Source organism: Brassica napus, unplaced genomic scaffold (assembly GCF_020379485.1).
Source record: "Brassica napus cultivar Da-Ae unplaced genomic scaffold, Da-Ae ScsIHWf_1176;HRSCAF=1685, whole genome shotgun sequence".
Classification (NCBI taxonomy): Eukaryota; Viridiplantae; Streptophyta; class Magnoliopsida; order Brassicales; family Brassicaceae; genus Brassica; species Brassica napus.
This window is the reverse complement of record NW_026014598.1, coordinates 12,773-29,130: the sequence shown is the minus strand read 5'-3', so window position 1 is coordinate 29,130 and position 16,358 is coordinate 12,773. Positions and strand designations below refer to the sequence as shown.

At 33.8% G+C, this 16,358-nt stretch overlaps 4 protein-coding genes and 1 non-coding gene across 6 annotated transcripts; 1 reads left to right on the top strand and 4 right to left on the bottom strand.

The window, feature by feature from the left end:
* The first annotated feature begins 878 nt into the window (after positions 1–878).
* LOC125596308 lies at positions 879–3,444 on the top strand. Its single transcript, XM_048771496.1, has 3 exons — positions 879–1,130; positions 1,545–2,042; positions 2,705–3,444. The coding sequence occupies exons 1-3, from the start codon at positions 1,055–1,057 to the stop codon at positions 3,229–3,231; spliced, it is 1,101 nt and encodes a 366-aa protein (XP_048627453.1). The 5' UTR covers positions 879–1,054; the 3' UTR covers positions 3,232–3,444.
* Positions 3,445–4,521: 1,077 nt separating this feature from the next.
* LOC106416187 (polyadenylate-binding protein-interacting protein 5-like) lies at positions 4,522–5,636 on the bottom strand. Of its 2 annotated transcripts, XM_022707575.2 has the most exons (3): positions 5,584–5,636; positions 5,001–5,281; positions 4,522–4,911 (listed from the first exon to the last, which is right to left on the bottom strand). In XM_022707575.2, the coding sequence occupies exons 2-3, from the start codon at positions 5,244–5,246 to the stop codon at positions 4,744–4,746; spliced, it is 414 nt and encodes a 137-aa protein (XP_022563296.1). In that variant the 5' UTR covers positions 5,247–5,281; positions 5,584–5,636; the 3' UTR covers positions 4,522–4,743. The 2 variants fall into 2 exon arrangements, with proteins under 2 accessions (XP_022563296.1, XP_013712485.1); XM_013857031.3 differs by lacking the exon at positions 5,584–5,636 and having other exon boundaries at positions 5,001–5,575.
* Positions 5,637–5,905: 269 nt separating this feature from the next.
* On the bottom strand, positions 5,906–7,480 carry LOC125596309 (FCS-Like Zinc finger 10-like). The gene is made up of 3 exons (XM_048771501.1): positions 7,317–7,480; positions 6,520–7,105; positions 5,906–6,396 (listed from the first exon to the last, which is right to left on the bottom strand). Exons 2-3 carry the CDS (start codon positions 7,095–7,097, stop codon positions 6,294–6,296), a joined length of 681 nt encoding a protein of 226 aa, XP_048627458.1. The 5' UTR covers positions 7,098–7,105; positions 7,317–7,480; the 3' UTR covers positions 5,906–6,293.
* Positions 7,481–8,184: 704 nt separating this feature from the next.
* TRNAF-GAA lies at positions 8,185–8,257 on the bottom strand. Its single transcript has one exon. It is a non-coding gene; the product is annotated as a tRNA-Phe (tRNA).
* Positions 8,258–15,282: 7,025 nt separating this feature from the next.
* On the bottom strand, positions 15,283–16,119 carry LOC125596311. Its single transcript, XM_048771503.1, has one exon. It carries the CDS (start codon positions 16,117–16,119, stop codon positions 15,283–15,285), a length of 837 nt encoding a protein of 278 aa, XP_048627460.1.
* Between the last annotated feature and the right edge of the window lie 239 nt (positions 16,120–16,358).

Here is a 16,358-nt window from a genome sequence, read left to right as displayed (position 1 = left end):
CCATTGACCATTGTATTTCAACCACATGACTAAAATGATTTTTTCACTAATTGCATGATTACTTGGGGAAAAAATCCCCATGATTTGATCGGTCGTCCAAAGTTATGATATAAAACTAATACTTCGAAGTTACATAAATATCAAATCACGTTGGTGTACAGATAGATATTTGCATATGAGATCAAATTTCTCGTTGGCATTTTTGTTGAAGTGTTGACCACATGTGGATATGAACCAACCCAATATTTTGTTATTTCTCTTTAAATTAACACAAATAACATGCAAAACTGTCTAATATGTTACTCCCTCTGTTTCGGTAAGATATAAGTTTTAGAATTTTTACACAACTTCTTTTTAATCTCTGCCAACTCACTTCTAATGTTATCATTCAGTGTGTCGTAGGTTTGCTTAAAGCATAAAACATTAATTTATACAACTCTGAACCATGCATATATAGTTTTCCATTCGTATCACACGAATTGCAAGCACTTGATAATTAGTCATCATAACATCGATATTTTAATGTAATGTGTACATTTAGGCCATTAACCTGCATTAATGTCCGTTGGTAGTAACCGGTATTAATGTCATTCATATGTTTACTATTCATAACCATAATACAGAATTATGATTCTTTTACAAAAGATGTTTCTTCGAAATATGGAAAATCATATATAATGAAATGGCAAATCAATGTTCTAGCAAACTTGCATTTAAAAACTCTTATTGTTTAATATTTAACAAAAACAAACTTTTTTTGTTTAAGAATAATAATCTGACGGCAGAAACAAAACATTGAGAAAAGAACTGAGCTTCCAGAAATAACCCTCTTTGCTGTTCACTTCTGCAATATATGCTAAATCCCAAAAGAGTGAGTCACGGCCCCACGTGGATACGCAAACCACATCAGTGGCATAAATCCGTAAATTGTAGCAAAATCGAGAGGTATTTTCCAAGTTGTAAATCCATATAAGCAGTTGCCGCTCATCTCATAATCTCCCATAATTGTTTATTAAAGTCTCTTTTGCTATCTCCTTTACTTTGGTCGTTCACAATGAAAGGAGGCACCGTCTCGTTTCTCTTCGTTCTTCTCATCTCCACCTTCACCTCCATTTTCTGCTTCCGTGATGGTAATCATCAATTACATACTGACATACATATACACGCGTACCATGACATATCTACTCCTCCATGTAATTATATATGATTGCATCTTTAGTGATTTGTTTCTTTCTTTGAGAAATATTGACATGTTTACTTCAAAGCTTAATTATGTTTGTGTGAATGAAAAAACGTTAGTTCTGTTTACTTTCTATCCATAAGTCTCTAACTGGGACATTTTTCTAAAAGCCACTAAACAAAAAAGCCTGGTCGGGACCATTTTGTTAATATTTTCTGTTAAAAAATTGCCTTTCTCTTTTGGATATGAACCATTTCTCCGTATAAAACTCGTGATAATATTATTTATTATATTTCACGAAAATCAACTTACACAAAGAAATGTAACACGTTCACTGAAACCGAGGGAAATTTCGTAAACGCAGGGATGTTACCAAACGGTGATTTTGAGCTAGGACCAAAACCATCAGACATGAAAGGAACACAAGTGATAAACAAGAACGCTATTCCAAGCTGGGAGCTTACAGGCTTCGTCGAATACATAAAATCCGGTCAAAAACAAGGAGACATGCTCCTAGTAGTCCCTGCCGGAAAATTCGCCGTCCGGCTAGGAAACGAAGCATCGATCAAACAGAGACTTAACGTGACCAAAGGAATGTATTACTCGCTCACGTTCAGTGCCGCAAGGACTTGTGCTCAAGACGAACGGCTCAACATATCGGTGGCCCCTGACTCGGGCGTCATTCCTATACAGACTGTGTACAGTAGCAGTGGATGGGACCTATACGCTTGGGCGTTTCAAGCTGAGAGTAACGTGGCAGAGATCGTGATTCACAATCCTGGCGAGGAAGAAGATCCTGCTTGTGGACCACTTATTGATGGTGTTGCCATCAAGGCTCTATACCCTCCAAGACCTACCAATAGTAAGTGTATTTCCTTTTATATATTATATGGTTTATATCTATTAATATTCTAAGAAATATCATTTTCATTAATTATCCACTGTGATCTGTCATGTCTAAGAAATATATCCTTTTCATTAATTATCTACATGTGAATTTTAGCTAGTTATAGTCAGGGCATTTAGGGGTGTTGGCATTTTTGAATATTTGGTTTTCTAGTTTGTAGAACCGTATATTGCATTAGAACCGAGACATTCGGTGGTTAATTTTTCAGTTAAAGAAAAATCTGAGTATAAATATATTAAATTAATCTCCTATATAACTAATGTATGACCAGATATAAAAAAGATATGTACGTGTAATGAATTTTGGTTCATTAGTTTTAGTTAATTTGATACATATAGAAAAACTTACAAAGGAGTTATGTTTCGAAGATTTTGGCTTGGTTAGATTACGTTTTTTTTTTCACTTGCAGTTTATAAACCTGAGTAGTGAGTATGAACATATTTGACCCAAACGAAAAAATGGATTGGTAACATTACATAACTGTGGTCTATGTACGTGTGTGGCCAAGACTTATGCAAGAATCAATCAAATGATGTATTTAATATAAATATTATTTTTATTAATAATATAAATATAAATATTATTAAAAAAATTATTTTTTCTATTAAATGAAACAGAGAACATATTGAAAAATGGAGGATTCGAAGAAGGTCCCTATCTACTCCCAAACTCCACAACCGGCGTTCTGATTCCTCCATTCATAGAAGATGACCACTCTCCTTTACCCGCTTGGATGATAGAATCCCTCAAAGCCGTCAAATACGTTGACGTCGAACACTTCTCAGTCCCACAAGGCCGTAGAGCCGTCGAGCTAGTTGCAGGGAAAGAAAGCGCGATCGCTCAGGTGGCTAGGACCATCATAGGGAAGACATACGTGCTTTCTTTTGCGGTTGGAGACGCGAACAACGCGTGCGAAGGCTCGATGATAGTCGAGGCGTTTGCGGGAAGAGACACGTTAAAGGTTCCTTACGAGTCGAAAGGGAAGGGAGGTTTCAAACGCGCTACTTTGCGGTTTGTGGCGGTTTCGACCCGCACGAGGGTTATGTTTTACAGCACGTTTTATGCGATGAGAAGCGATGATTTCTCGTCGCTGTGTGGTCCCGTGATCGACGATGTTAAGCTCCTCAGCGTTCGCAAGGCTTAAAATGGTCCTTGTTTTATTTTAAAGGTTTTTTTCGTATAAGGAGTGTGGGGTTTTTCTAAAAGAGTAATTTTTATCTCTGGTGCTTTTGAAATGAGATGATTTATATACCGAGTGAGTTGTTATGTTGTAGGGTTTTATATTAAACAGAAATGTCTTGCTTATATCTATTTCTTGTATGAGAAGGCTGAAGAAATGTTATCGTTTTTATTACTATATATTGGATTTTTGAGGAGATCATATGATTTACAAAGATTAATAAAGGTGTGCTATTAATGGGTGTAAGTGGTTCTTCCTATGAGAAATATTATGAATAGAAGAAATAATTATTTACGGAATATAAAATGGAGTAAAAACTGAAATTATCAATGAAATAGAAAATTTCATACATTTATTTATTCACGAAAATTTTAGGATCATGAATAAAAAGAATAAATTTTACAAAAGATTAATTTTGTTGTTTCTTTCCAAAAATGAATGTGTGGTATTATTTTAAATGTTTTTGATAATAACTAGTAACTATTTTATAGAATTCTGTGTTTAAATAATTTTTTTCTAGAAAATAGCATTGATCCAGACTCCAGAGAAATGAGGATAAGAATTTGGGTATTCAATTCTGATATATTTATTTGTTTACAAACATGGATATGCTATATGCATATACTATATATTTTTGTGTGTGTATTATTGAGTACTATCAAACTATTGAAATTGGTATACCTACCTACCTATGATCAACTCGTCTAATCGATACATAAACTATTTGACTGTGTAATTCAATACCTAAAGTAATAACCAGTTTGAATTTAATCTTGAACTTAGAACTAAATTTTCTTAAAGTACCTTTAATATTGAAAGTGCTATAATCCGAACCTGTCGAAACAGAGGATTTTAAAATCTCTGTTAATAGTGTTCTCTGTATCTGTAGTTTCCTTTTGTTTCACTAATCTCTTTGTAGCCATCGTAGTATGCAAAGCTCGGAATAGTCCAAGTTTAAAATAAAATTCCTTTTAAACACTTTTGAGTTTCCCTTTTTTTCTTAAAAAGAAGAAGAAAATGACATATGCTCTCTGCTTTGCAACAATGGATTTGGAGAGTTTTACATATTGTATTAAGGTTACATATAGTTGCTATACAATTATATTTGTTTCTTTTTATTTGCTATATTTTTGCGTTAGAACTTACAATGATTACATAATTTTATATAACAAATAAAATGGCAATATACAGGTGAAAAACATTTCAGACTATACAATTCATAAGAAGTGGAGTTGCAAAAAAAAGGAAAAAAAAAAGGAAAAAAAGACTAGACTAGCTGCCAACCAACAAACACATCAGTCAGATTTCCACTTCCAAAACTATACATTTTACCATCACTTAATCACTCTCAATATCATTTACCCTAAAGATTACAATCAACTTCATTGATACAACACACCCCATTACCTGTCCTTATTATGGGTGTGCAGCCGAAAATAAAATACATTAAAACTTCACAACAAAGGATATATCAGATCAGGCTGATACAGTTGCATTAGGAATAACCACCGATGGTGACGATACAGCGATTTCTGTAGCTGCCTTCTTTCGTGTTGACGCCTTTGAGCTTGATGGCCCTGATTCACAGAGATCCCCAATATCCAACGTCTCTGGGAGGTGTTCTTGAGCTTCAGTGCTGTATATCTACCGCAAGATAGATCAAAATCATCGGTTATGTAACAAAAATATAATGTTCCATGTGAATGATCACGAGAGATGACTGATGAACTTACCTCAAGCTGATTCAGCATCTCAATGGTTGCTTCAAGATCACCGCTATTGGCCAGGTAAACATCAGTTATAGACTCTTGTGAGAGACCAGAGAATGTAACCAGAAGGTATTCAATGTCCATGTCTATATCCATCTCCATATCCAAATCATCATCATCCCTTATTTGCTTGTATGCCATTTCAGAGGATGTCTTGGGCATGAATATCTGCTCTCGTCCCTGCATGCTACGTGTGGCCAAACCATCCATATCATCCACTCTTTTAGAGAGTGGTACGTATGATGCTGCATGGGGATTCAATGCAAACGTTCCACCTGGCTTCATTGCTTTTGTCTTGATGATAAAGTTATTGCTAAATTCCAATTGTTATCCATTATTAATAAACAACAAAAAGACAAAGGCAGAAGACAACAATAGTAACTTGTGTGACACGGAAAAGACAAAATCAGTTATATCTTACGCTGCACGATCTAACCAACCTAAGGTATATAAGTATATAACACAAACGTTTCTATCAGATAACACAGAAGGAAGAAATATTGAACATGTGACAATGAATATATGTCTATAAAGGTTATTTTAGAACCTGGTCACAAATCGTGTTAATGCTTGAATAAATAAATAAAACAATTCACAATCAAAAGAAATGATGGGAATAAGAGTGATTATATGCAAAATTTCAAAAACGAATAGGGATCGTCTCTTGACCTCGTCAACGATGGACGTAAAAGGACAAGGATCAACGAAACATCAGGAGAGAAAACGAGCTTACCAGAGAAAAAAACTAGCGTTCCTCAATGTGTCAAGGGAAAGAGAATTTTTTTTTTTACTGTAGACTGCATATTATGCGAATAACTCTTTTATAAGTTTATTATATAGTATATGATACAATGAAAGATTTTTCTGTATACTAGAAGAGAGCTCGGTTTTTGATGGATAGCATAAAAAAATTTTACAAATGGAAAAAGACACAACTGGAGGGAAGCCGCAAAAACAGGCTTCTTATACCCTCCTATGTAATTAAGATCTGATCATATCTGAAAAGACGAACCATAACAATAACCATTGCCCTGCCTCCAGTGGCAATCATCCCAACAAAAACATGAGAGATGATCCCAAATGTGTCTTTTATATAGGTAATAGAAGCACAAGTATTATACAAAAAAAAATGATCATCCATGGCTGCCTTGGTTTAGACAAACCAGCAGCTCTTTTTTCTTGAACAGATGATCAGCTCAAGCTTCTACCTCATCCCACGGTGAAGATCACACCGTTATTCTTTTTCTTAGACAGGCCCTACTCTGAAGAAGAGCCAGACTTGGCTTCTTCTTCCTCCATTTTCTCATCCTGATGAATCACCTCTAAACGACACTCAATACTGCAGAAAGCTTTGTATCCTCTGAAAACCAAACAAAGAAACCAAAATTTAAACAACAAACTTCAACTGTGTATGAATTGGTTACACTTAAAAAGAGCCATATGACATAGGCTAAGTGTCAATATATAGAGTTGAATGAGTTACCTGTACATGTATATATCTTTCCCCATACCCAACTTCTTATTGCAAAAGAAGCAGGAGCTCAAGAAGTCATTGGGAGGTAACACTAACACATCAGTAATCGTTGTCAAGTCAAGAGGAGCAATAACAAAAATGCTCTCTTTCTTGATACCACAACAACGTCTCTTCATCTCCTTACTATCTACCGACTCCAGACACGCATTGTTGTTGTTGTTGACAAAAGTGTTCCTAGTTCTCACCATTGACTCAAAGATGATGTTTTTACTATCAGGTGATGGAAGAAGAATCCTTGATGATTCAGTGTGATGATCATCATCAAGAGAATCCACTATACTCAAGCCTACTTTTCCAGAATCCCAGCTCTTTTTATGCGTTTTCCGGATTGAACTCAAAGAAGATCCACCAAAGGGATTCACTAAACTAGGGAACAAAATGAACTCCAACGGAGATGTTGGGCTCCAAGCTGCTTCGTAATCAGATACACAAGAGCTGATTGTGTTGTTTTTAAGCCCTGAAGACTCCGGTTTAGTCAAATAGAAAACAGAACCAGAAGCCATTTGATTGTTGGGATGCTGAGACATGATTTGGTCTACGTCAACAAACAAGAAGCAAATGTTAGCTCAGAGAATGATCCAAGGCTTGGACAAGAGTATCTAACAATGTCGGAAGAAAGCAAGAGAAGCTTTGATATTGAAATAAGCAAAGAAACAAATCTCTGGAAACTAAAGGAACAATGTATTCTAAGCTAAAGACTCGGTGTCAAAAGATTCAAAGAAGAACAAGAAGAAGAAAAAAGGCACCTCAGGACTTGTGTGATAGATAGACTCTGACTGGATGTTGAAGAAGAAGAATAACGCAGAGAAGTAAAAGACGAACAGTATCTATGCAAGTCTTTGACCTACTCTTCTCTCTCTCTCTCTCCTCAAATAGTGAGCTTCTCTCGGATTCTTTACGTACATATTTTAATTTATACTCATTAATTATTGATTAGCTATAAAACGATTAGTTTCGGTTAAGCTATCGTCATTATGGGCTGACCATCAATATCGTTTATCCGCGTGGAGGTTTCGTTAATCGCCACGTGGATACGAGTCACCATGATCTGACCAGTGAACCATACTTAAACACATCTCTTCGCCGCCATCATTCACTTCTTGTCGTCTTCTGCTGACTCAGATTTCTTTCTTCATTGACTTCTTCGCACGTGCCAGGTTATAGTCTTACACTTCAATATGTGCGTGCGCTCACGCATGAACTTTTTTATATGATATCACAATCCTCAAGTACGCCTTCCGAAAAATTCCTTTTGTTGTATTTTACTACATAGTATGAAAGCGCTTGCTTTTGTCTGAGATTCTCTGTTAGTTTATTTTAAAACGATTCGCCCAAACCTGAAACATACGGTCTTGATCGTATAACCGGTGATAATATCATTTTTTCCTTGTAAATGGAAGTTAAAAATATCGAAGTTGTACAAAGATTACGGTAGACCTTAATTGTTTGACATTTTGGAACCTAAAGAATTAGGAGAATATGTTTAGAGAGATACTGGGCTCTTATTATATGGGCCACGCATTTATTATCGCACTCACAAAATTAAATGCTAAGCTGGTTGGGCCTAGAGAACTTTTATGGCCCACGTAGCCACAAAATTAAAAAAAATTAGATTGCGGTGAGCGTGGATCGAACACGCGACCTTCAGATCTTCAGTCTGACGCTCTCCCAACTGAGCTATCCCCGCAAGATGTTAAATACAACATTTTTATCTAAATTATACTATATTCGTATGTACTAGTTAAAGTTCCAGCAAGATTCAAGAGAGCAGTGACAAATTTGTATACAGAACAAAAAAACAAAATCTTAGCATGACATTAATCAAAACATATTGCCAAAGAAACGGTACACTGTTTTTTTGGTTGTTCTTTGTTATATTATAAGTCTATAATCATGAGAATTGAGAAGTGTGGTTTAGAGTTTTTTAGTGTTTGAGCCATTAGTTTCTTAGCTGAGCCATATGCAACAATGTCTCGTCCCAACCTTGATTTGTCACACTGCTAGTAGTCCATAGTTGTGTTGTCTCAAAGAATCCTTGAATCTAATATCTCTTCCTTCCATTTTCCGTTTTTTTTACTCTTATCGCATTTCGTGGATACCATAGTGATTTGCACCTGAGATTATAGATTAATAATAATTCATCCCAGTATATAGACAAGACAAGACAATACAATAGCATACACTTATTCTTTCTCAATTCGCCACTACCTGTTTTATCACAAAATTGAACAACTTAATTTTCTACTTACATTCTCAAATTCTTTAACTAAATATTTAACTGATTAGAATTTATAATGGAACTGAGTGAATTTTGAAGATTTTTTGGTAAAAATATGAAAACTTAAATCCCCAAAATTCAAATTTATAAATTATTAATTAAAATCTACATAAACAAATAACAACTGTCTAGTTTCAGGGTTGTTTATATCTCACAGTAATAACTTAGGTCTTATGCGTAAGATCTGTAAAATATAAGAGTTATTTTGTAAATATTGGTTTTAGTAAGATGAGACGACGGAGGAATTAAAAAAAAAAGAAGGGAGTCAGCAGTTTTGCGTTTTCTTTACAAGTGTTCTCTCTTTTTTATGTTCTCTCGAGTGGTTACGGTTTCTTCATTCTCGGGAAACTTGTAGGAAAGAGAGGCTGCAAGCCTGCAAGTGAGAGAGAGAGAGAGGGGGAAACCTATATTCGATTTGCTCCGTTCGATCGTTTCTAGCGAATCGAAGGCGAGATGGTGTTCTACTTCAAGGCCCGACCAGATGCTGGAGACTACACCATCTTCATGGGGCTTGATAAGTTCGAGAACGAGGAGCTCATCAAGTACGGCTTCCCCGAAGACGTCTGGTGAGCGAGAAAGAATATTCTTTATTTTTATGAGCTCCATCATGTGGCCTCGTTAATATGAGCTCATTGCTTAGTCGAATATGTTTGAAAACTACAACACACGGATACATCGAAGAAGAAGAAGAAGGTACCCCAAGAATAGGATCCTCTGGAGCTTGGACAAGATGAGCGAAAACAGAACCGGATGAGACTCCCGATGTCAGCGAGGCGAAAATGGAGCTCAGACGATACGTTGACGGATTAATCTGGCATGCCCCGGCGGTGAGATGACGGAGCAATGCACCGACCCTGCGATCGCTTGGCGACGACGAAGATGAAAATTCAGTAGTTCTCATTTTTTTTTAGCTTTGTGTGTATGAATACGAATTTGCCTCGTTCTCTTATAACAGTTTTGACTTTTTATTTTATTGTTTTCGAAATTTAAAGTTGCCACGTAGGCTTAGCATAAAGTTGCGTGCCTGCGTTACGTTGATGAAATTTAAAGTTGCCATCGTCGGGATAAATTATCTTAGGGCATCTTTATTGGTGGGATGAAGAGAGAGAGGGAGAGAGTCCCTTATTATGCTTTTTTTTTTTTTTTTTTTTTTTGGTCATTAGAGAGTAAGGGACAGCCCTTAATTAAGGGCTTTTCCCTTCTCTTTCTTCCTCGGTTCCCACCCCCTTCCTCTAAGGGATACCTTAAGGGACCCCCAATACAGATGCCCTTACGTTCCGCATATTCTTAACAATGTTTTACATTGTGACTATCTTTGCTCATCAATATAATCAACAATGTTTTACATTTTAACTGATAAAGTTTTGGTAATAAAATTCTTGTCCGTTTGGAATGCTCACTCTTTTTGAATAATATATCTATGAACCCCTCGTAAATCATGTAAGAAAATCATGGTTTACAATTTCAAAATCATATGAGAATTTTTTTTTAAAACAATCAAGAACTAAACCGGATTAAACTGGTTAGGAAGACAACTCTAGATCTAGATGAAAGAGAGGCCATCATCCTCTTGCAACCCCGCCGCCTTGACTCTGAAAGAAAAAAATTAGAGAGAGAAAGATAGAAAGAGGTGGTGTGTCTTGTCTGGAATGCTCATTCTTTTACCTTGTGTTCAAGAAGCTTATCTGGTTTTTTTTTCTTTAACATATTACCAAAAAAACTATATGTTTTTCTTATTAACGAGTCTACTTGAACAGGCTGAAGATGTGATTTAATAAATGTATTATGACTTATGATAATGATTGCTATTTCGGTTAATTGATGAAGCTTAGCTTGATGTCACTAGAAGAAATTATCTTATGAGAATGATGATAAAATGAGAGTGATATGTACCAATCCCAAAATCAGCTTAGTTGAGTTGGTAGCTCAAGTCTATTTTAATATATTTAAATTTTGTATCATGGAACTGTTTAACTAATGGCAGAAACAAAAATCCAAACTTATCAGTCTATTGCTCAAAGCAAATCATTCGATCTGAAATCCGGTATTATTTAAAGGTTACTGAAATTAGCCATATACTTTTAGTTGATATGAATGACAATTTTCTTGATATAGTCAAAAATAGAAATCATATTTTCAGGAATACGTAATCATACAATACAGCGTTTTCAGTTGGTGTGCAATGACGCGTCCATAGGAAAAAATTAGGACGGATTAGATTATATATATTCAATTACTACTAAGAAGATTTTTTTCAGTTTGTCTATTGAATTCTTATCATTTTACATTATAAGAATAAAAAGAAAAAACTAAAATGTTATTGGAGATATGAATATGTGCAACCCCACTCTGCTTCTCTTTTGTTTCCATCCGTGGTTAGGTGTTGATGGTCTGCGGGTCAGCCCACTTATTTGTAGGGATAATTCATCATATCCGCAATTAGTTTTCTACTAAATACCTGTTGTTTAAAAAATACTTAATACAATTTAACATCTATTTTAAGGCTAATGTTATTTAAAGATTTGAATATTATATATGAAAATAGCTGGGAAAAATTTCTGTGATTCAGACTATTATTGGACCGGTCCTTTCCGTGGATATCCATTTTTGAAGGTTATATACATATCTTATCACTTATAATGGGAGTGGCTCGTGTCTGGCATACATTTATCGATGTTAATGATAACGAAGACCCAGTTAGGAGTATCGATGGCTTAATGTAATTTGTTGAGATCCTTGCAATTTGTTGTATAACTGGCTTCAAGAAATCCTATGGTGTGAATAAAATTAGTACTATCATAGATTCGTAGTTGAATTATTTTATAGTGGGTGGGGTTTCTGAGTTTTGGTACGCATTTTACTGATACTTAATGGATTGGTAACTGAATTCTTACAATAAAGATTATATAAAATTTACGCAAATCATGAAAAATCAATAATATTATTAGGATGATATTCATATATTAGCAGACTTAGTTTTAAAATAAAATAAGAAAAGATTAGCAATTTTTTTGTTATGTAAGTATAATTTTCAACTTTGTACGTATTAATTTCAATAACGCAACTTAATTAAGGCGTTTTCTCAAAAAAAAAAATAATAATATCACAACTCAATTAAGATGTAGTTCAATTTTAAACTCTCGATTTTAGTTTCCGACCGAAGAGATTATATTGATCGTTAGATTTAAATTATTGTGATCTGTACAAGAAACCATAAATACTGAAAATGATACCCGAAAACTTTAGTGCTTACACGACAAAGTAAAGTGTTAGAAGTTTGTGAGATAATATTGCAACGGTTAAAGTCATGAGGGGTGTTTGAGCTGTGGCTGTAACCGTTGTATTATTATCTCACAAACTTCTAACGGTGTTTGAGCTGTGGCCGTAACTTGTTTGAACCTAAACAGCGTCCGTCCTTATTTCAAAGAATTCGATTTTCTATAGATTACGACTTACGAGGTAATCCAAAATAGTTCTAGTAACCAACAATTTTTTTTGAACAACACCAACAGTTACTTATTTGAGTTTTGAACAACACCAACAGCAAACTAATTCTTATTAGAACTAACTGGTTAAGAATTGTTTCGATGTCAAGTGCTATATGAAAATGATAATTCTACTAATGGTTTATTTCAACAAAACTAACGATCGATTTTTAATTTAGAAATAAGAATTACTTTTTGCAAAATGCTAGTATGTAAAATCAAATAAATATAAAAAATCAAATAAATAAATAAACAAAAGTATCTGACTTGGTCTGTTACGTTTAGCTATATCAGGTGATGTTTGTGTGTGTTTCTTCTTTCAGCAACAATGATGCGCTGGATCTTGTGGCTCACATGAAATGCCTTTTGGGTTCAACCCAGTTCCTAGGTAATGGCTTGAAGACAAGGTATTCTCAAAGGCTAGGGGATATTATAGATTATCATTTTTACACTAACATTTAAAAAGACCCAATAATTTGTGAAACATTTAAAAAATTTGAAGTCAATTCTTAGATTTTTTTTTGTAAAGATGGAAAAACGCTTTACGAAATTTTCTTAAATATACTTTTCTTAAAATAAGTAGTACTCTTTGAAAATTTAATAAGAATTGTAGTATTTTTTTTAAAAAAAGAGTGACATTCTAGAATTTGCTCCACACTCAGGGGATGTATCCAATCTAAAATTTTGGCTAAATTGATTTTTAGTGAAGTTTTACATGATCTCAATGAATTTAAGAGTTTAAATTAAACCACTCTTGAATATCAACCGAAACCATGAATTTTGATTTTTGATTTTTTTAACTAAGAAATTCTATCCAAACATTTTAATATAAATTAAAATCTTTAAAATTCCACAACTTAAAAATATTTTCAATAACAGTGAATTTCAGAGTACTTTATGAAATGTCAAATTTAATAACAGTAGATTTTAAATAAATTTTTAAAATTCATGTTTGGATAATAATGAATTCATCATTAATACAAATAACCAAAAACTCTAAGTTGAATACACCATCTTATTGTTTTATAGTGTTAGTTACTGTTTTCATACAGAAGGGTTCTAATTTTTGAATAAAACAACCAAATTTACACCAATTAATAACTATAGTGAATAAATAAAAATAGTTTAAACCAGTTTCTAAATATTTTAAAAAGTAAATCAAAATAAAAGAAAGATATCATTATATCATTTAAAATAAAGCAACTTTAAAATAGCGGTGTTTTTTTTTCAAATGTATTTTTTTTTTGTTTTTGTCTTTTAAAAGAAATATTATCTAAATTTTTTTGCAACAAGTACGTACCTTAAATTTATAAAAGTTGAAAATTAACACTATTTATTTTAAACTTTTACAAGAATTTCATAGAAATATAATTTTTTTTAAAACCAAAGTTTCTATAAAATATTATTATGAATGTGGTTCTATTTTTTTTTTATAAAATTTGAATTTCTCCATACCTGCATAGTGCATAGAAGCACCAAATAAACATAATTTAATTTAGATATATAGTTTGATCAAGCTTGGATTTAGAAAATTCTGTCTTTTTCGTCAGTGTTGCTTTTTTTTTTTAAAGTTCGAATTTAGTCGATTTTTAGGTCAGTGCGCCATTTAAACTGCATTGACCAATAAAATCCTAACTCGATTATGTGTTCATATTTTGCACGCTAATAGATCTGGAGTAATTTATAACCGTACAAGAAAATTATACATACCACAACTTAAACAATAAAAATGAAATATTTTAATTGTTGTTGTCTTCTTAAAAAAATTCCACATTCACTCATATATTGTAGTCTAGTATTAATAGGATATTTTGGATAATAATTATATTAATTGTACTCAGCCATTGTTTGCATGACCTTCATGTAACCAGTTGGATTATTATAGAAGAACTCTTATTATAGTTTTTTTTGTAACAGAACTCTCATTATAGTTAATTGTTTTTTTTTTGTTTGTTAAACCGGGATGTTCAGAACCTAGGTTCCTACTGGCATTTTAATCATATCTACCGCATCTAATATATTGTGAATAAACACGAATCAAACTCTAAGAAAACAAAATGATTGAGGTAGATATTCTTTTAGGTTTTATATTTTATTATGTGAATAAATAGTTTTACAATTTACAATTTTTTAATTCTATATTTTTAATAGTCTAAAACCCCTGTTACCTTTTCTTTTCAAGAATACATATTTATCGTAAATTTTTTTTTTCCTAATTCTATAAAGCATACCGTATGAATGATGACATTTTACTGGTGCAAATAGATTTAAGATAATTCTATAATTAACATATAATCACATAGAAACATATACATACATGCATACTTATTTTACATGTACATGTTTAGACCAAGTCGGGACTCGATCGGGATCTTACAATTTTGTAATTATGAATTACGAAAATAAATTAAACACAGGTTAGATGTAGAGAGTTTTTAGACCTCAAACCTATATAATTTTTATTTAATCAATGTCATCAAGATTTAGTGAACTACTCATTTGTAATTACTCTAGTACCACTGACGTTGCGGTAAAAAAAAACAATAAATACATATATAAATATTGATAGAAGTCGATCAGATTTCTTGGTTACTTTATGTTTTTTTTTAAATCAAATTTTGTTGGTCACTTTCTCTCGTAATTTTGCTACAAGTCTATTCATATCAAAGATAATTGTCGGTAAGTCGGTATTAAAGATACTGGACACACAGAAATACACAACACACAAGCGTTTATTTCCATGTTTTGGTGGAAAACTGGAGTTAATTGATATCATAGTGGCTTGAGGGTTTACGTTTCCACCATAATTACGACCTAATAATATCTTTTTTTTTTTTTGAAAGAATTTTAAATTTATTTCAATCAAAAAAAAACCTTGTTACAGATTTTTCACTGCCTCAATCTTAAAACAAAAATACTATAAGTTTCTATACAATGCTCAAATCTCCATTAGCTTCTACTAAACCAAACCTTCATTGCCTTCTCATATTTTCCTCCTTTCTTCCTCCTCAAAGACGTGATCCTGTTCCTGACCAACTTATCCAATCGAGCAACTAGACAACGGGCAGGCAAAGAAGGTTCACTCACCCTTCTCACGTTTCGTTCATGCCATAATGCATATGCGACAGCTTGAAAACAATAGCGAAGAAGAAAAGTCACAATCCTACCATGGAATCCATTCACCACCACTTGAACCACACTAGACCAATCACAACTTCTTCTGTTACCTGCTAGGTTCTTGATAGTCTTCAACCAAACTTCTTGTGAATAAGCACACTCAAAGAACAAATGATCCCTCGTTTCAGGAGCCGTTTTACACAACCAGCATGTAGATACAGCCTGAGGATTCCATCTTAAAATCCTGTCTCCTGTTGATAGTCTATTATGTATTGCAATCCATATGAGGAAAGAAAACTTTGGAGTAGCACCAGGAAACCATACTCCTTTGAACCAAGAGACACTCGGTGACTGAGCTCTAGTAATGTTCCAAGTTTGCGCCGTGGAGAAACCTTCTTTAAAATCCCCATTTTCTCTCTTCCAAAGACATATATCATCCTGCTGATTCAATCCTCTGTTTTTCAACACCCCAATCTCTTTATCAATCAACTGAAGAATGGATACTCTATGTCTCTTTGGCCGGTATAGCTGTATAGCCCTTTCCACCGTACTATTTAGAGGAATACCCAGATCCATTGTGCCTCGTTCCCCTGTTAGCTCAATTAGACTCCCCAGCGGCGACCAACTATCAAACAAGAAAGAAGTATTTGAGCCACTATTAACATCCATTCTTACCATCTGCTTTACCAATGGTCTTAGTTTCAGCAACTTCTTCCACATCCAGGACCCTAATGAGCTCTTCTCATTAACACTCCAATAAGACCCTTTCCTGATAAGATACTTCCAGATCCACTTTACCCATAACGAGGACCTCGCAGATATAATACGCCATATTAACTTCAAACAGGACACTCTATTTGCTTCTGCCAAATTCTTCAGACCTAAACCTCCTTCTTCCTTCGGCTTAC

Coding starts and splice junctions, on each gene's coding strand:
- LOC125596308 (XM_048771496.1), top strand. CDS start 1,055: ATGAAAGGAGGCACCGTCTCGTTTCTCTTCGTTCTTCTCATCTCCACC. Junction 1,131..1,544: donor CATTTTCTGCTTCCGTGATG/GTAATCATCAAT, acceptor TCGTAAACGCAG/GGATGTTACCAAACGGTGAT. Junction 2,043..2,704: donor CCCTCCAAGACCTACCAATA/GTAAGTGTATTT, acceptor TAAATGAAACAG/AGAACATATTGAAAAATGGA.
- LOC106416187 (XM_013857031.3), bottom strand. CDS start 5,321: ATGAAGCCAGGTGGAACGTTTGCATTGAATCCCCATGCAGCATCATAC. Junction 4,912..5,000: donor AGATGCTGAATCAGCTTGAG/GTAAGTTCATCA, acceptor ATCTTGCGGTAG/ATATACAGCACTGAAGCTCA.
- LOC125596309 (XM_048771501.1), bottom strand. CDS start 7,097: ATGTCTCAGCATCCCAACAATCAAATGGCTTCTGGTTCTGTTTTCTAT. Junction 6,397..6,519: donor AAAGATATATACATGTACAG/GTAACTCATTCA, acceptor TTTGGTTTTCAG/AGGATACAAAGCTTTCTGCA.
- LOC125596311 (XM_048771503.1), bottom strand. CDS start 16,119: ATGGATGTTAATAGTGGCTCAAATACTTCTTTCTTGTTTGATAGTTGG.